Genomic DNA, 20,191 nt, shown 5'->3' with positions numbered 1-20,191 from the left:
CAACTGTATTTAAACTATACAGCAGGGCTTCCCTGGTGGCGCAGTGGTTAGGAATCCACCTGCCAGTGCAGGGGACACGGGTTCAAGCCCTGGTCCGGGAAGATCCCTCATGCCGCGGAGCAACTAAGCCCGTGTGCCACAACTACTGAGCCTGTGCTCTAGAGCCCACGAGCCACAACTACTGAGTCCGTGAGCCACAACTACTGAAGCCCACGCACCTAGAGTCCATGCTCCGCAACAAGAGAAGCCACCACAATGAGAAGCCCTAGCACCGCAATGAAGAGTAGCCCCCACTCACCACAACTAGAGAGTGCCCGCACTCAGCAACGAAGACCCAACATAGCCAAAAATAAATAAATAAAATAATAAATTTATTAAAAAAATAAACTACAGCAGTTCTGTACTGTTCAATGTAATACATTTATATTAGCTATCAGTTAAGGGCACTTTGATTATTGATGGCTCATTAAAATGTTCTCTGATTGATACTGCTTAGTTCTACTGATACAAGCGTAATTGACATCCCAAAGGCTGAGGGATGACCTTTAGCTTATGAAAAGCCTGTGGAAATTCTCAACAATAACAGAATTTTTATTTTTTTATTTAGACAATGAAATTGTCTGCTTCCTAAAAGTTCAAATAGCTGAAGCAATTAATTTACAAGATAAAAACTTAATGGCTCAACTTCAAGAAACAATGCGTTGTGTGTGCCGCTTTGATAACAGGACTTGTAGGAAACTACTGGCTTCTATCGCTGAGGACTATAGGTAATTATACCCCACATGTTTCACTTATACACCTCTTTTCAGCTGCAGGTATTTTCTTCTCAGTCCTTATTTCAGAAATGAATCTAGGCTCACCACAAAGTGCTTGGCTATGTTTACCTGGATGTAGATTTTCAAAGAATGCATTTGGCTATTTAGTCTGGAAATGTAGTTATAAATGAGCAGCTCTTCCTAACACAGAGTGCACTTTACTTCAGCTTTGCCCCGCCTTTAGCGGAGGGGACACCAGGATAACTAGGATATCATTTCCCTTTTTTAGAGGGATAGAAAAGACTGCTTCCTTGGACCAGGGAAGCAGGTGTAAGTCTTGGAATCACTACCCTTTGTCTGTTGCCAGTCCCTTGCTGACATTAAAATGTAGTTGAGAAGCTTAGGAAGTAAAGAGACTTAGGGAATGGGTGCTCTAATGATTGCTACGTTTAGACTATAAGCAAATAATTAGTGGTATGTTTAATGATCTAGCAGTATATTAATCTGTATTTTGTTGTCATTTTAGTCATTGTAGCAGTCAACTTCCTGTTAAGTATGAGGTTCTACCAGCATGGAGACTGCTCCAAAATAGCAGACCAACGATGCAAAGGGACTTAGTGATGTTTAGGGAATTAAGGGGCTAAGTGTTCAGCCCAGTAGATGATGTTCTTGACACACATGCAGAAGAGTTCTGTTTCTTTCTTTTTTTTTAATTGATTTACAATGTTATATTAGTTTCAGGTGTACAACATAGTGATTCGCTTTTTTTTACCGATTATACTCCACTTAAAGTTGTTATAAAACATTGGTTCTGTTCCCTGTGCTGTACATTACATCCTTGCATCTGGTTCTGTTTCTTGACCTGGAGCATAATTAGTCCTCAGGATGGTTGTCTGCAGCCTGACATGCTAATTTGTAAAACCAAAGTCTTCGGAGTAGTTTTTTCATTTAAGGGAAAATCAGGACTCTTAGTCTCCGAAGAAAGTGTGCACCGTGTATGTCTGATGTCCTGCAGAGCCTATTTCCTTTTAGGAAAAGGGCCCCCTATATTGCTTACCTCACTCGTTGTCGACAAGGACTGCAGACCACGCAGGCTCACCTGGAAAGGCTACTGCAAAGGGTTTTGCGGGACAAAGAGGTGGCCAATCGATACTTCACCACTGTCTGTGTGAGGTTGCTGCTTGAGAGCAAAGAAAAGAAGATCAGGGAATTCATTCAAGGTAACTAGAGACCTTTAGGTTAAGCTGTATGTTATTGGGAAGATTTGGCAATTTTTCTTTTGCTGCTTTTTTTGAGTACCTACCTGTCTAAGAGAAGTTCCTTAAATTAGCAATTATTTCTTAGTTATTAAACCTTGATGTCAAACCAATAAATTCCATGTTTATCCTGGATTGAATTTGGGAGAGGGCTTCCCTGGTGGCGCAGGGGTTGAGAGTCCGCCTGCCGATGCAGGGGACACGGGCTCGTGCCCCGGTCCGGGAAGATCCCACATGCCGCGGAGTGGCTGGGCCCGTGAGCCATGGCCGCTGAGCCTGCGCGTCCGGAGGCTGTGCTCCACAACGGGAGAGGCCACAACAGTGAGAGGCCCGCGTACTGCAAAAAAAAAAAAGAATTCTAATAATTTCCTATTTGAAATTATTCAAATACTGTATTTTAAAGATTATTATTTTGCATTGGAGACTTTCAGAAACTCACGGCAGCTGATGATAAAACTGCTCAGGTGGAAGATTTTCTGCAGTTCCTTTATGGCGCCATGGCCCAGGATGTCATATGGCAGAATGCGAGTGAGGAGCAGCTTCAGGATGCCCAGCTCGCCATTGAGCGAAGTGTGATGAATCGGATCTTCAAACTTGCCTTCTACCCTAATCAGGACGGGGACATACTCCGTGACCAGTGAGTGCTTCTAAGTGTAACGGCCTGTGTTGGACTAAGTAGGAATATACCAGCCAACCCCATTATTTTAGACAAGCTATACGTGAGACTTAGTGTCTGAGTAGTGAAGGAAAAAATACATGTTACCTTTTTTCACCTATCAGAGTTATCAGAAAGAATGAAAATACTCTGTTTTCAGAGATGTGGGGAATCAGGCTGGAGGGTGTATAAATTGGTACGGCCTTTGTGGAAGGCACTGCTGTTTACTCTGTCTCAGCTGTTCTTCCCTTCTTTCTTCTACGTACTCTTATCCTTCAGATCTTCACTCAGACATCACTTCCTCGGGGAAACGTTTCCTGGCCTTTCTGACTAGGTTAAATGCCCTGTCAGCCCTCCCTCAGGCCTGAATACCTTCCTTTAGCACTTGCCACAGTTGCGGTTTTACATTTGTTGGAGGCATGGTTTCTCAAGCTGGCACTACTGACATTTTGGGCCAGATAATTCTTTGGAGTGGGAGGCTGTCCTGTGCATTGTAGGACATTTATCAGCATCCCTGGCCTCTACATGCTACAGGCCAGTAGTACCCTGCCAGGTGTGAGAACCAAGGGTGTCTCCAGACATTGCCAGATGTCCCTTGGGGGCAGAATCGCCCCTGTTCCTGGCCACTGGTTTGTGTGATCGATTGATGAAAGCCTGTATCCCCCACTGGATTGTTCCCTCTGTGAGAGCAGCAGCATAGTGCTTTCATTCATCACTCCATCAGGGCATCCAGCACGGTGCGTGACTTCTGTTATAATATATGCTTATTATTTGTTTGGAATGAAAAGTTATATATTTGAAAATCAAAATATCTGGAACTGTATGGTATATGAATTATATCTCAATAAAGCCTATTCTTAAAAGTAAACCTAAAAAAATTAATCTTGAAAAAAAAAATCTGGAATGATAACAGTGGTTATTTTGGGGTAATGAGGCTATGGATGACTTAGCTTTTTTTTTTCCTCTTCTGCATTTTCTTGACCACTGCTTTACGATGCTGTTTCTGCCCCAAGCATGTTGAGATGGCCACCGTGCCCCCCAGCAGTGACACGGGCTCTCTCTGTGGGCGACTCTCAAGGGCCCATGTAATAGGATGGGGCATTGGTTGTTTCCATAAGATTTTTTTTTTCATGGAAATTTTACAATATTGTATGTACATTTGAGAAAGTTCACTTTCCTGTGGGTGGGTTAGGCTTATTCCAACCTGCCTCTCTCGCTTGTTCATAGTCTCAGAGGCTTTTTACCCCTCCCCAAGTTTCTGTGTGGAATTTGCCAAATGGGCCCTGTTTTCTTTCCAGAGCACCAGTTTTTGGCTTCCACAGTGGGATGAGGAATGGGGACATTCAAACTGTACTTACTGAAAAGAGCACCTTTGAAGCAGTTCTTCCTACCCTCTCTTCCGTGGTGTTTTTGTAGGTTTGTAGAGTGGAGAGTTAATCCTGTGTTCTGGAAAGAACACTCGAAGTCAGGAAAGCTGGGTTTAGTCTCTGCTCCCTCCTAACCACTGTGTGGCCTTAGGCAAATCCTTCTCCTTTTTTTTTTTTTTTTTGCGGTACGCGGCCTCTGCCGCGGAGCACAGGCTCTGGTCACACAGGCTCAGCGGCCATGGCTCACGGGCCCAGCCGCCCCCTGGCACGTGGGATCCTCCCGGACCGGGGCACGAACCCGCATCCCCCGCATCGGCAGGCGGACTCCCAACCACTGCACCACCAGGGAAGCCCCCTTCTCCTTTTTAAGCCTAGTTATTGTCATCTCTGAAATGAGAGGTGGAGTGTCCTCAGAGTCCCTTGTCTAAGCATCTCTGATCTTTGGTTTCTGACCCCTGATCCCTCTACTTCCTCTTGGCCTATTTACCAATTAGTTGTCCAATTAGCTTCTAGGCTAAGGGCTCCTCTGCTTTCTCCCTTGGAATGCTGTCCTAGTCCAGGAAAGGAGGGCTTCTCTACTCTTCTCCCTGCATCCCCTTGGCTCACTCAGCATTTCTAAGCAGATCCTAAATAGGAGATTTTTTTTTTTTGACAAGACAGAGTACTTACAGCTAAGAGATAGTCTCAACTGTATTTGTAATCTGTATCTAGAAGTAAGTTTAAAACGTTTTAAATGTTTTGAAAAACATCAATTATGACTATCGGTGTACCTTATTTTCTGAAATATATATTTACTTATGTATTTTTTGGGGTTTTCAGAGTTCTTCATGAACATATTCAGAGATTGTCTAAAGTAGTGACTGCAAATCACAGAGCTCTTCAGATACCAGAGGTAATACAGGTTTATATAGTGTGGGTGGTATTATTGAATTAAAAATTGCTTGGTATACCATGTGCATCTTACCAGTTTTTCAAGGGAGCAGAATGTAATAAGTTGTACAACACCACTTGCACTAGGTGCAACTTGGTCTAACTGTAAAGTTCTCAAAGGTCCTTCCACGGATTAAAATTCCCTGGCCTGGGAAGGGACCTTAGTAGTGGAGAGGAGGGAGGGCCAGCATGGAGGAGCCCCTGCCCTGACACCAGCCCCTGCAGGCGGGTCTTCCTGTCCATAGCTCTGCTCCTTCTGGGGCAGCGGTGCTCTGCACCGATGGTTTTATAGTCACGTTTCTGCAGGAAGGTCCCATATGAAGAAGGGATCCGGTGGTACTTCAAAGAGTGTGAAAACTACTGTCCAGGAGAGGGAATTGAATCTCAATGTGACCTCAAAATTACCTTTTAGTTATTGATATTAGCATTTTTATCTGTCATACAACTCTTACAAAATCTGAAAATAGGAACATTTTAGGTATACGAGTTTTCTGGTTGTTTTATTAAAATCCAAACATGAAGGGGACTTCCCTGGCAGTCCAGTGGTTAAGACTCTGTGCTCCCAATGCAGTGGGCACGGGTTCATCCCTGATCAGGAAACTAAAATCCTGCATGCTGCATGGCGTGGCCAAAAAATAATAATAATAAAATCCAAACATAAATTGGCATAAAATTTTTAATTGTCTTCGATTTCTAGAACTACGGCAACAAAGGTACATATTAATTTTTAAAGTATCTTAAAAGTAGCTTGTTTGTGCTTTTGGAATCAGCTACAATACAGAGATAAGTTCCATTCTAGCTCTTTAAGAAAGATAAATGTTTGAAATTTTATGAGTTCTAGGTTCTGCGTTATCATATGCCTCTATTAATATATATCTGGGTGGTTTTTTTGTGGGGGGCCACGCCCGGGACTTGCGGGATCTTAGTTCCCCAACCAGGGATCTCACTGCCCAGGCCCGTGGCAGTGAGAGCAAAGAGTCCTAACCAATGGACTGCCAGGGAATTCCCCTGGGTGGTTTTATCTTAAAATGCAAAGCAAATAATTTAAAAGTTTAAAAGTTAAGCTTCACTCCTAAGCGGGAGGACGGGGAGGAATCGCGATTTGGTTTTACTGGAAAAAGGGAAAGGCAACAGCCTTACCCTTCGGCCTCCTGATGTGGAGGTCGCTCTGTTCGCTGCATGTAGTTGCCGTTTGATCCAAGATCTGTCTAACTAGCTCTGTGTTGTCTCACTTAGGTTTATCTTCGGGAGGCACCGTGGCCATCTGCACAGTCAGAAATCAGGACAATAAGTGCTTACAAGACGCCCCGGGACAAAGTGCAGTGCATCCTGAGAATGTGCTCCACGATCATGAACCTCCTGAGCCTGGCCAACGAGGACTCCGTCCCAGGAGCAGATGACTTCGTCCCTGTTTTGGTTTTTGTGTTGATAAAGGTGGGTCCCTCACTACTGTTAGTGAGAATAGTTTATTTGGTGTCCTGAGTCAGGTGGTGCAGATGTCACCAGATGTTAGAGACTTTGGCTCTTTTACAAGTTTCAAGCTCTGTGTTACCCAGAAAGGAAGTATCTAATGTCAAGTTTTGTTCTGTCCAGAAGTTAGGATTTTCAAAAGAAATGAGGGGAGGACTAGATTGCTAGAACGTTTTCAGCTTTTAAAGCAGTGCCTGAAGGTCTTGGTTGGAACTCAGTAGATAATTACTGAACGAAAGAATGAATGAGGGCAAGTTCTTTTTATCATGTTTGTTTTTTTAAGTAAATTTATTTATTTGTTTTTGGCTGCGTTGGGTTTTTGTTGCTGCACGTGGGCTTTCTCTAGTTGTGTCGAGTGGGGGCTACTCTTTGTTGCAGTGCGTGGGCTTCTCATTGCGGTGGCTTCTCTTGTTGCGGAGCACGGGCTATAGGCATGCAGGCTCAGTTGCTCCAAGGCATGTGGGATCTTCCCGGACCAGGGCTTGAGCCTGTGTCCCCTGCATTGGCAAGCAGGTTCTTAACCACTGCGCCACCAGGGAAGCCCTTATCATGTTTTTACCATCTTCTTTCTCATTGAATTCTTCATAGTACTTATCACATAAACTACTACATTTACCAATCATCTTTCTCCTCTTTTAGCCTCATATTTTGTAATTGTACCTTTTTTTTTTTTTTTTTTGCGGTACGCGGGCTTCTCACCGTTGTGGCCTCTCCCGTTGCGGAGCACAGGCTCCGGATGCACAGGCTCAGCGTCCATGGCTCACGGGCCCAGTCGCTTTGCGGCATGTGGGATCTTCCCGGACCGGGGCACAAACCTGTGTCCCCTGCATTGGCAGGCGGACTCTCAACCACTGCGCCACCAGGGAAGCCCTACCATATTATTTTTAAAAGTACTGACATTTCTTTTCTTTTTTTGACTTTAAAGTTGCAACATTTAAACGGTTTATTTTGAACATTTTGGTCGGGGGGTGGGGAACCATATGGTTTGGGTGCACACAACCACCAAATAACTGCATCACCCATGTGTTCCAGTCAGCTCAGCCCTCTGTTGCTGTCTAAAGTATGTTTGACATATAGCTTACTAATTCTTAATGTTTGCAGTATTTCTGCAACCTGAACTCTTATCTCAGAGTCAGAACCTGTAGGATCAATGTGTGATCAGCCTTCATAACTTTTCCTGTTGCCCATTGCTCCGCTCTCTTCCACAGGTGATGTATTTAGTCTCTAGGCAGAGCCAGTTTAAGCTCCTTTGAAGGAGCAGGGCTTAGCCTGTCTTCCTAACTTAATACACTGTGTCCTTTCTCTCCACATGAAGGTGAAAAAGCAGGAAATGTTCTGTGTTACCTCTTGCAGCAGAGGACATACTCTCTTTTTAAGTCGTGTCCCCCCCCCCCCCCCCCCCCCCCCCCGCAGCTGATTCTAGCTGGACTTAACTAACCAGATATAACTCAATTTGCCTACAGCATTTCTTTCCTTATCTAACATTCTGAAATCCTGGGATGTTGAGTAAATCCACTGGGATTAGTTCAGCCTCTTTAAGGACCAGGGAGGTCAAGTGCTTTGTTAGGATAGAAAGCTCTAGATAGTTCAGCTAGGATTAGAACCTGAGTAGCCTTTCCAGTACTGTTGCTACTCATAGTAGCTAGGGTTTACAGATTAGTTCCAGACAGGATTTGGGGGATTTTTTTCAAAAAGACTGGTATCTTTCTCTCTTTTTCTTTTTTTTTTTGGCTGCGCCGTGCAGCATGTGGGATGTGGGATCTTAGTTCCCTAACCAGGGATCGAACATGTGCCCCCTGCAGTGGAAACATGGAAAAAAGACTAGTATCTCTCTCCACAGAAAAACATTTGAAGATGTTACTGTAAATTATATTTGCAGAGCTATACAGCTGAGTAATTGACTTTTTTATTTTTCACTTCTCTAGGCAAATCCACCCTGTTTGCTGTCCACTGTTCAGTACATCAGTAGCTTTTATGCCAGCTGTCTGTCTGGAGAGGAGTCTTATTGGTGGATGCAGTTCACAGCAGCAGTGGAATTCATTAAGACTATCGATGACCGAAAGTAACCAAGACCAAGGCCCACCAAGGCAGCAGACTGTTAGGGGGGCACACGGATCTCTTCGAAAATGTACCAGCTGCTTTGAAGGCTGAAGATTGTTTTTGTATAATATTGTACAGTGTTGAGACCTTTTAAAACAGATCTTTACTAAACAGATTAATGAGCTAACAAGCAGGTTCTCTTTTCTTTGGGCTCTTTTCCTTTCTGAGTTGCATATTTCATTAATTTCTTGTCCCCAAGTAGAGACTAGTACTGCAAAAAGGGACCACATTTTTCAGGTATTTTGAAATACTGAAAAACAAAACAGAATCTCCTAGAAAATTCCTAGATTTCCGTTTATGGATACCCATTGTTTCTTTTCATTAAAAAAAAAAAAAAAAGAGAGAGAATAGTACACCTCTTTTAAGGTGCTGTCTAATCTTATATGCATCTAATGGAAGGAAAATACCAGTTGCACTGAGGATTATAATAGTGGTGACATTAGTGGCATTATCTATAAATATACTCACCTAAATTGAAAAGCTAAGAAGTAAATGTAAATATAATATATATTTATATTTGATGTAATATGGACATCTTCAGATTCTAATAAACAAGGAATATTGCTGATAGTAGGTTGTCATGTACCCTCTTGTGAAATGGTTTCCTTGACAAAATTTAAGCTGAGCTTAAAAGCAAAAGGCGAACAAATACACAGAAGTATTTATTAAAGTGTAATACAGTTTATTGAACTTTCTAGGTGTGGAATTTGATGCACAGGGCTGCCTTTGATGAAGGGTATAGAAATCACTGAGTACATCACTTAGACATTTCTCACCATGGATGTCTTTGAGCCCGCAGTAGGAGATAGACTCTTTAATTGCCATACATTACATACAAAGGAACAGTAGATATCTAATACGTTCTTGTGGTACTTCTCATCTGAAATGCTAAATATAGTATAGAAACCCCCAACAGAACTCCTTACAAACCTTTAACTGTAATATATTTTTGATGATGATTCACATTGAATGCACATACCAGGAATTCAGTGAATGTCACTTTATTAAAAACTAATTTGTATTGTCCGCTCTAGTGATACAAGTTTTACTAGTGATAAACTATTTTAATCAACCATACTATTCTTATGGGAAGAAGAATCTATTTTGGCAGGTTTCTGTGCCTTTGTTTCCCTCTTCTGAACAAAAGTATGCGTTTCTGTATTTTGGTTTGATTGTATGTTGATAATTAATCAGGAATGGGTTTTGGTGTCTGAGAAACTGGCCAAGGAAGCCCACCAAAGCTTCAAGCACATAGGTCATCACTGACTGGTTACACTTTTTATGTTTCCTAAACATGTTTAGCTTCTTTTATAAAACTTGGTCCCCTACTTTGAGTCTCTTGTTGCTGGCAGCATTTCCAGGCATTTTTAAGGGAACTGTGGCCAACAGCCTTGAGCAGATGGGTACAGAGGCTGTCTCCTCCCTCTCTCCAGGAACTGTGTGCTCCGTTGTTCCTAGAGAAGCTGGGTTTTCTTTATGCCTCGACCTCTTCTTGTTCCTTTATTCTAAAATGCTGAGGTAACAAGTTGCATAGGAGTGTAGGATGTGGTTTCTGCCTTTTAGGGGGAGATCAAAATTAAAGTAGTACTAAAAAAATGTCCTGTGAATGTTGGATCAAGAAATCTCTGTTGAGTCATGTACTTCATGGGCTGTAACTGTCAAGCTTGTCTAGGTCTTAGAAGTCAAATCCCATCATAAATACTTGACAAACTGTCTGTATCACTATTTCTAAGGCCTAGGGGGAGTTTAGCATTTGATTCAATAAATGTTAAGTCAATAGAAGACTTGGAATAGTTGAAATTCATTGTTTTGGGATTTAACTCATAGGTCAATGAGAGATTTCTCTCCCCCATGATGGTTACTAAATCTAGTCCATGTTGTCACTGTGGAAATAAATGTGAAGATGTGGACATTGCACAGGGCTCTTTCCTGTGGCAGAGAAGATGGTGAGTTTGGGGTGGTGGGTTTGTATTTTGTGGAGGCAGGAGATTGGACTCTGCAGTGGGCTGGAGATTGGGCTTGAGACAGTGTTGAGGGTAGGACCCCAGGGATTTGGCATCAGAGTTACACCTGAGGCATGTGGTGGCAGAGAAGCACAGCCCAGCTGTCTAAGCTGTTTTCCTCTGGAAACCTGTCAGGAGTAAGGACCACTTCAGCATCGACCATCACTGGTTTAATTTCATGACAGCGTTTATTACAGTGTTGATTTCTGAGTTTAGGAATTGGTAACTTTCTGCATGGTGGTGGTGGGGTGTGAGATAGGGAGTAATTTGATTTTGCTCTTTCAGGAAAGAGGAATAGTTGTTCTTTAGATGTTTCTTATCACACTTCCTCCCGGTACATAGTTTATATGAAGGATTGTGCAAAAGTATAAAATCACATATAGGAAACATTCGGTAGCCACCGATTATTACATGGAATTTACAAAGGTAATAAATGTTAAATGTTCACTGAAATCTTGTGGAATTGTGTAATGAAAAATCAGTTTATATTTTTTATTAATACTCTGCTTCTGGAGACAAGTAATAGAAATACAGATTGAAGATTGTCCTTGTAAAATTATTATTTTTTAAATCTAGTAAACATTTTGTTTTCTTTCTCTACTTTAGGTCAAATCTCAGCCACAGTTAGTGATTTCTCCTGCTTTTTCTTTTTAAAAACCTGCTTAGGAAAGCCTTTTTTATACAGATATGAAATCGCTGTAAGAGGATTAGGCTTCGTGAAGGGTCGAAAATAGATGTGGATGTGATGCATGGTTTTTCTTTCCCTGTTGTGTCCTGGAAGCCTTTAATGTAGACTTTCAACATACATGTTCCTGAGATGCATAAGTGAGAGAACAAAAACCCGCGCCAGACCGTGAGGAGGCCACGTTCTGGCCACGAGAAGCTGTAGCTGACTGCGTGCCCGTCGGCACCGTTTCCCCATTGCCTACCATGGGAATTACATGGGCCAAGTGAAGGTCGATGTTGTGAAGTTGTAACACTTCCTCTCTCTGATGAGATTGAGTGTGAAAAAGGAAAGTAGGAAACACTTGCTCAGAATTGTTAATGGATTGCGTAGCAGTGATAGAAACGTTAGTGGACTCAGCTTCCTCCATTTATGTGTGTCCTAGACTTTCTCTTCCCTCCCCATTCCTGCTTTATTTCTTAAGGAAAAGTCTGCCCTGTTTTTAGTTCTTTTAACTCTAGTAAGTTTATCCTATGTGTAATGGCCATACTTTGGGGGGCGGGAGGGTGGGAATCAGAAACAGTCTTGAAGCTCAAAGAATTTTCTGTGAGTAGATGAATAGTGATGAGCTATTTGAGATACTTTGAATGCCAAAATGCTTGAGAATGTTGCCAGATTAATAATCATTTAATATATTTTAGAGTGTAGGTTACCCAAGGAGTGAGGGTGACCGGGAATAGCTTTATTACTCTTGAGAATACTTGGAGAAAGGAAGATGCAGTTTGCTTCAGCATCAAGGTGGGTGCGGTTGAGCTGTGGGGTCACCACGGAGCCGTGTGTCCTACAGGCCTGTGCTCTGCGCAGGTTAACTGCACGAGAGAGGAAGTCCTCTACGCTTGGTTAATGGCAGACAGTGTGGGCAGGGGCCGCACGCCTTAAGAATTCACCTCTGCTGAGTTGATATCCTGTCTTGTCTACTGTATTCTTGTGCTTCACCTGTATTCAATAGCTCTGTACTGCCTCCTCTCGAAACTGATAAAACCTTATATAAGCCTCAGTTAACGAGCTTGCACCATCTTGTATATGTACAGGAAACCCATCATGTCTCCTAATGTGGTTACTCATGTATGATATCGTGTAAAATTGATTAAAAAAGGGAGAGCAGTTGAATTCATTGGGTTTTATGTTTCCATCATCTATTTTGTATTCAGAAGCGTTTCTGAAAATTTCTTTGACTTCTCAGATATTACTGATGCTCTCCAAGAATTCACATCTGTCTTTTTCATCTGAACATCTAAGGGTATTTGTGAAGTGCAGTACAGGAAGGAATTAGAATCATCCAGCAGTTCCTGAAGAGATGGTGAACGTTTACTCTTTTAAGCCGGTTCCCGTCTGACCCCTGTATCTGGTAGCTGTCATCAGCCCTAGTTCTGAGCGCAGAAGTTCTGATCACGGTGGTCACGAAGCCTTTATTAATCTCAGCTGAGGGGAGTTTCTGTTAGCCAAGGAGCCCTTGTATCGGAGGCAAGCTCACTCCACTCGCTGGTGGAAAGGCGCTTTCCCCATATTGATTGCACTTCATTTGGAAGGGAACACTTAAAAATTGGATTAGGGCTCAGTTTTCATTCAGCCTGTTCAGTATTAAATTTAATACTGTGACTTGCCTAGAACTGAAAATAGAATTCAACATTTCTTGCCAACTTGGAATTACCTGTGTCACCTGGACTCCTGTTATATTTGTGCCCACTCAACACTCTAAGTAGCTGGCTCTGCAGCTTTTCCCAGAGGATGCAGAGCTAGTGATGGTGTTTAGCTAGGCCTCCCTGCAGTGCTGCCTGGAATATGTGAAATCAGGACGGAAGCTCCTTCTGGCTGTAATGTGTCTTCTACCTAGAGATTTAAGTATTCATTGAAAAGCTTTTGCTTCAGTCGTTTCATTCCAGAAGAATCCTACTCCATCTTCTTAGGGTATCAAAATGCAGTACATAGACTTTTAAAAAAATTGATCGAAGAGGCTGGAAAATCTCTGGTTGTGGGGATCCAGCAAACATCTTTCACATTTTGTGCTAAAATGGAAAAAGCTCTCAGTTCCCAGTCACCGAACCTGCTGTAGACAGTGCACATGAAAACCATGGTAATCTTACCTCTGTAAACTAGGAATTCAGCATATTGCTGGCCAAAAACATTAAATTTTATGCTCCTGTGAAAAAAAGTATCCAGTGTGATTTTTTAAAATAGAACATTTCATTTCAGCTCCCCTTAGCCCTCCTAGTTTGTAGTTTTGACAAAACTTTTGTTACCAAGGCTGTTGGTTAATATACATAACTGCTGATGTGTCATATCAATAATTCCTGGTGAATTCAGTCAAGGGAGCTATCTGATCTGACTCACTCTGACCAAATGGATTATAACCTTTGGGGGTGGCACCCAAAACAGGTCCATTATTAAGTGCCCTAGGGAGTTCTAGAAGCCAATGTTTTCCAGACTTCACTGTTGAGAATCAGCTGGTACTCTTGTTGGTAAATCAGAACCCATAGGGGATGGGACAGGAATCTTTCAACAAGTACTCCAGGTGACTTATTCTCACGGAAGTTTAAGGAGCACCGTGAGTCAGCATTTCACAAAGTATGGACCAGTGGACCACCTGCACCATCCACCTGGGGATGATAAACTGCCAACGCATTATCCCACCCCAGGCCCATTGAATCAATTTTGGGAGAAAAGCCTGGGAAAAAAATCTGCATGCCTAGCAAACTCCCCTTCTGACTCTCACTAAAATTTGTGATCTGTGAAAAAGGTGTTCAATTGCTAAAGGCTTAGTTAGCTCCATGTCCCTAAGGGGTCTGAGGGAGGAAGTCCCTTTTAAAGGATAAAGGACCTGGCATCCAGTCCATATCCTTTAATGACAGGTGTTTTTTTTAAATTTGCTTAAATCTAAGTATTATCTGTATTGATAATCTGTCTGGTTATGTAAAAAGTTTCTTTCCCAAACCTCAAACTGCTAAACATCTGATGACCCTGGTGTTCAAATTTCTGGATGAAAACTTATTTGTCTAATCTTCCTCATTGTTTTAGCTTTTAACGTGGCTGTTTCATTTCTGTTGTGTTTAGTTTCCATTCATAAGTGGTGTCCCATGTAAAATAACAGCATTGGTTCCGGCAGCCTCTGGCCTCCAAGTGGACTTTTGCCCCCAAAGGGCAGCCTGGCCTGCCCCCTGCTGACAGTGAGAGAACCTGTAAGCAGCGAGCATCCCCTCCTATTTCTGGTCCCCTCAGTCGCTATGTGGGTTCCAACTCCTCCCTCTTGCCTGCTCACTTTAATCAGTAACAATCCCTGTTTTCCTTGTTGTGGCTGTGATGGTGACAGTTGAGGCTGAGTCTGCTGCAGCTTATGGGTAGCAAGCTGGGAACGAGCCAGCCTGGTGGGGAGGAAAACTGGAAGGAGGTGCGTGCATAAGAAAATAACAGGCGATAGGAAGGGGAGGTGCTAAGGCCATCCTCCTAGCACAGTGTCACAGTGATGCCCAGAAACACCTCCTCCACAGCAAAGCTGGGCCACACCAATGGGACTAGAGAAATGTTTTCCTTTTCTGGATCACTCTTGCCACTTATTGGAAAGCCACAGGTTTCAAGTGGTATGTGGTTGTAATACCAGGTCCAGGGGCCTGAAGACGGTTCTGATCTTAGATCTGCCACTAGCCAGGTCTAAGGCAAGTGAAAACCTCTTTGAGGGGCTTTTTCTGAGTTGGGCTTTATTACCTTAGTGATCCTGGACATCCAGTCTTGGTGAATATATATGTATATATGTACATATACATATGGATGTATGAATATGTATATATATGCATATATGTATGTGTATACCTGTGTATATATACACACACGTGTATATGTGTGTGTATATATATATATACACACACACACACACATATATATGGTTTTGAAATATTTCTCCCATGCTAGCATTTAACTGAGGGATGTAGTAAACTGCAGTGACACTGCACAAGTTGCCAGAAGGACCATGGGTGTTTGGAAGCCCTGATGGAAGAGGCTGCCCAGTGAGCTGACTCAGGGAGGGACTTCAGGCTCCAGCCAGTGAACACAAATTTAGGCACCAAGCTTCTTTCTAATCTGGTTTAATGAACTTGAATCAGGACTGATTTTTTTTTACATCTTTATTAGAGTATAATTGCTTTACAATGGTGTGTTAGTTTCTACTTTGTAACAAAGTGAATCAGTTATACATATACATATGTTCCCATATCTCTTCCCTCTTGCGTCTCCCTCCCTCCCACCCTCCCTATCCCACCCCTCCAGGCGGTCACAGAGCACCGAGCTGATCTTCCTGTGCTATGCGGCTGCTTCCCACTAGCTATCTGCCTTACATTTGGTAGTGTATATATGTCCAAACCTCTCTCTCTCGCTTTGTCACAGCTTACCCTTCCCCCTCCCCATATCCTCAAGTCCATTCTCTAGTAGGTCTGTGTCTTTATTCCTGTCTTACCCCTAGGTTCTTCATGACATTATACCCTGAGAAAACCATAATTCAAAAAGAGTCATGTACCAAAATGTTCACTGCAGCTCTATTTACAATAGCCCGGAGAGGGAAACAACCTAAGTGTCCATCATCGGATGAATGGACAAAGAAGATGCGGCACATATATACAATGGAATATGACTCAGCCATAAAAAGAAGCGAAATTGAGCTATTGGTAGTGAGGTGGATGGACCTAGAGTCTGTCATACAGAGTGAAGTCAGAAAGAGAAAGACAAATACCATATGCTAACACATATATATGGAATTTAAGAAAAAGAGAAAGGACTGATGTATTACGGGTGACAAGACACAGGCCGGGTAACCTGGAGTAGCACCCCTCCCCGACAGCAGCCAGCGGGACACAGGGGCAGCACTGGCTCTGCCTCGATATCCCAGGAACACACGAAACACCTGTGAGCACAGAAACCACTCCACCTGTTTTTAACTAAAAGGTTCCCTTGTGCGCTTAAGTCTGTGCTGCTGTGATCATGAATAAAAAAACAGTGACACAGTTTCTGAAACTTCCCTGTATATTGTTGACTGAAAAAAAGAAACCACAGCATGAGAGCTGTGAGTCCAGTTTTGTTTGGGGACTTACTAAGGAGATAGCTCTCAAATAGCTCTGAGGAACTGCTCTGAAGAGTAAGGGCAAGGTCAGTATATGTATGATTTTGGTGGAGGGGGTACGTGCAATCAAGCACACATCTCGGTAGAAGGTTGCCGCTAGTCAGGAAAAGCGAATGTCTCCATCAATGATTTTAGTGCTTTTCTAGGTATGAGAAGATGCAAGAAATTGGGTTCATAAACTTTTCTCCTGAAACTACCTGAAGGCCTGTTCTGCCAGTTTTCCCAGAGCACAGAGCACCTCATTCCTGATCTCCACCCTGAAATCCTTTCAGGGCTGTGTTGAAGGTCAGCGACTGCAGTGGCTAGTGACCTAATTATAGAACCAGATGGTGAGTGACTTTTTAGTTGTCAGTACCCTTCTGGATTTGGATATTTCAATCCATAAATGCCCTACCCCATCCCGCTTCTCCTGTTCCTCACTGCCCCCAATCCCTGGATCGCTCACGCCCCCTGGAGAGTCTACTGAGGAAGCATCTCCAGTGTGCTCACTACCACAGCTTTTTCTCACCTCCATTATCACAATGACCCCCTGACTGGTTTCCATGCCTCCCTTCCCCCACCCCTTCCTCCTAGAGTTAGTCAAGTCTGACCAGATTCCTCTTCTGCCCAAAAGCTTTTCCTTCCTATTTAGTTTCCAATCTGGATTTTCATCCTTATGCCTCTGTCCCTTCTTCCCCTCCAGCTCCACTCTTACCCCTCAAACCTCTCATCTTTACCCCAAAGTAAATCATGCTTTGCCTGCATCAGCTACAAATTGGCACTTGCCGTCTGCCTCTACAAGGATCAAATTATGAGCCGCTGCAGCTGCTGACCTTCAACACCACCTGAAAGGAGTTCAGGGTGGAGGTCAGAAATGAGGCACTCTGTGCTCTGGGAAAAAACTGGCAGAACAGGTCTTCAGATAGTTAGATATTTTCAGGAGATGATTTTATGAGCCCAATTCTTGTATCTCCTCGTATCTAGAAAAGCACTAAAATCCTTCCTGGTGACGTCTGCTCGTGACTAGTAGTAACCTTCACTAGAGACTAGCAGAAACCTGCAAAAAATATGTGCCTGACTGCATTCACTCCCCCTTCACCAAAATCACATATATACTGACCTTCCCCCGTACATCTGTGGAGCAGTTTCTCAGAGCTATCTGAAATGCTGTCTCCCGGGCCATGGTCCTCATTTTGCCCCAAATAAAACTTAACTCACAACTCTCACGTTGTGCTTTTTTTTTTTTTCCGGTTGACACCTGCCTCTGAGCCTCCGCCTTTGCTGACTCCTCTGGTTCCAACACTCTCCCTAACTACCTTCTCCTCCAGCCTCCAATGGCTCCCTGGGGAGGAAGACTCCCCAGATTCCACCATCCTTCCCGTTCTCTCCAAGTGGGCTCATCCCCTCTACACTTCTCTACAACGTAGTGCTCTCTCTGGAGCCTGTGCTCTCTTTGGGGACGTCCTACTCCAAATGGCAGGTGTCCCCAAATGTCTGCAGACGGGGGTGGGTGAGAAGCCAGACAGTAGCCCTTGGATCAAGGATTCCGCTCTCTTTTCCTCCCCAATTCGGCCCCTGCCGGGACAGGGGCTCTCCCTCCCCTACCTTCATGTGGTCCGGGGCCGGGAGCTCTTCATGTCCTCAGGGAAGAAGACTCTGCGCCCCAAGGCCTCCATCTCCACCGGGGAGTTGGAGGTGGGTGCAGCCTCGCGGCGGCCCCTCCCCGCCGCTCGCGCGTGTGTCCAGCCCGGGCTCCCTCCCGCGGGCCGCCGCCCGGCTGGGACCACGCACCCCCCGTGGGAGAGGACGGGTCACCGAGGTGGTCCCTGCCCAGACCCGAGCTGGATAAAGAGCGCGGCAGCCAGCGAAGTGCGGGCACAGCGGCGCCAAGTCCCTGGCGGCGGGGAGCTTGGGGTGGGGGTGGGGGGGTGGGGGGTCAGGCTGGTCGCCCAGGATGCCCGGGTTGTCCAGCTCCAGCCGGCCCGCAGGTCTGGAGACTGCAGGACCCTTGGCGGGGCCTCGGCGGCTCCTTCTGCGTCCTGTGTTGCGCTCGGGGCCGCAGGCTGCCCCCGGGGAGCCGGGGCTGGGGTCATGCCCTTCCTACCCCTCTTAGCAGTCCAGATCCCGGCGCCAGGTGGGGACCGAGGATATGCCACACCGTCGCCTGTCCGGTGTCTGCTCCCCGCCCCTTATGAAGCACGGGGCTGGGATGGAGGATCCCAGGTGCCCTATGGAGCCCGCCTGCAGCAGCCCTGAATCAGGCCACGTGCGGTTGTCTGTTTACACTGCCTCCACATCCTCTTTGTTCCGCAGGCGGGGGTTAATCCTACTCTGTGGAGAAGTAGGATTAATTATTATCCCTATTTATTTATTACTTTAGGTGGAGTCTACAAACTGGTGTCCTCTGGGGGCAACAGTACCATGTTCAGTAGGAAATCCTGGGATTTGAACCCAGGGCAGCATGGGTTCTTCCCCAGGGGCATCCCAGAGGTTCCAGTGGTGGTGAGAGAGGGCTGTGGCCGGACCTTGCTGTTCCCTGAGTCGACGTCTGGACTGGCCGGTTTCGAGGCCCCTGCTTTGCTGTTGCTTGGGTGACATCTTGTGGACAAGGACGGGTACAAACCATTGGTGGCAAAAGCTGTGGCGTGAAGGCCCCTCTCAGGCCTCTCTGGACGAGGCGTCAGACTCCTGGACCCAGAAGCCCCAACCAGCCCCCCTTAATTGGGCCTTTCACTGAACTCTTTACTAGGACAGCTCTAGGTGGACCCCAAGACTCACCTGTGTCCCCTGCTCTAGACACACAAATATACCAGGTTTGTCTTGGCCCACCCCTTGTTGGGGCAAATAATAACCATTATTATAACAACCTAATGACAAGGTTATTATTCCCATTTTACAGGTGAGACATCAGCCCCGAGTCACATAGTCAATGAGTAACCAAGGCAGCACTTGAGCCCAGCTCTGTCAGGCTCCAGCACCTCGCCGGACACAGGGCTGAGAACTGCGGGGGTCCTTGCACCCCACTCTCCAGGTGGGTGCTGCTAAGGGGGAACGTATTATTGGTCACAGGAATGCCTTGAGTTTGGGGACTGTTTTCAGGTGCCAGGCACAGAGCTATGTGATTTACACGTCTCACAGAACCCTCACCTGTGAGCCCCATGTTACAGATGAGGAATCTGAGGCTCAGAGAGGTGAAGTGGCTCATCCAAAGCCACACAGAAAATAAATGGCAGAGTCAGGATCTGATCCAGGTCTAGAGGATTCCTGAGTCCTTATTTTTAGCTACTGTGCTTCTTTGCAACATAGCATCCTCATAGGACTATGGGGGAATCATATAAAGCGGGAGTGGACGGAGCTTTGCAAACGGTGCCCCTGATGGTGCATTATTATCCTGATCCTGGTGTGCACTTCCCCTTGTGTGTGTGAGCCCCTTGAGGGCAGGGCTGGATGCCTATGGCATCCCGGTACCCAGCATGGAGCCTGGCACCCAGTGGGCACCAGCAGTTGGACAGAATTTGAATCTCGGGAACAGGGAAGGCCCACTTCCCCACCCACCCCTACATGGCCTAGGTCCACTTCCTAGTGTTCAAGGCCAAGGCAAGGATAGTCAGTCTCTACCTCCTGATTCACTTCATTCAGAGGAAAGGGTGACCTTCTCTTCCTCCTTTGTTGTAATAGGCTGGCATCTGGACTCCCACGCAGGGCCCAGAGGGAGAGGGCTTTGTTGCCGGAGATCCCTCGCGGCCCCGGAGAAAGCAGCAGGGCAGGCGGAATATGAATGTGCCTGTGAACGCAGAGGAACAGATGAGAGAGAGCCTCCAGGTGACTGGGTGGAGAGGACCCACCGG

General features: G+C 45.0%; 1 protein-coding gene across 4 annotated transcripts in view; it reads left to right on the top strand.

Annotated features, from left to right (window-relative positions):
* The window catches only part of GAPVD1 (GTPase activating protein and VPS9 domains 1), a 70,905-nt gene extending 61,802 nt beyond the window's left edge, over positions 1-9,103 (top strand). For all 4 annotated transcript variants that reach the window (XM_032634483.1, XM_032634484.1, XM_032634482.1 and 1 more), the window contains 6 exons: positions 608-767; positions 1,788-1,975; positions 2,435-2,648; positions 4,853-4,925; positions 6,200-6,397; positions 8,359-9,103. In XM_032634483.1, the coding sequence (XP_032490374.1) occupies positions 608-767; positions 1,788-1,975; positions 2,435-2,648; positions 4,853-4,925; positions 6,200-6,397; positions 8,359-8,499 (974 nt within the window). In that variant the 3' untranslated portion in view covers positions 8,500-9,103. The remainder of the gene's footprint in view (positions 1-607; positions 768-1,787; positions 1,976-2,434; positions 2,649-4,852; positions 4,926-6,199; positions 6,398-8,358) is intronic.
* The last annotated feature ends 11,088 nt before the right edge of the window (positions 9,104-20,191 follow it).

Source organism: Phocoena sinus, chromosome 6, assembly GCF_008692025.1.
Source record: "Phocoena sinus isolate mPhoSin1 chromosome 6, mPhoSin1.pri, whole genome shotgun sequence".
NCBI classification, from domain to species: domain Eukaryota; kingdom Metazoa; phylum Chordata; class Mammalia; order Artiodactyla; family Phocoenidae; genus Phocoena; species Phocoena sinus.
This window is presented reverse-complemented; position numbering and strand designations above follow the sequence as displayed.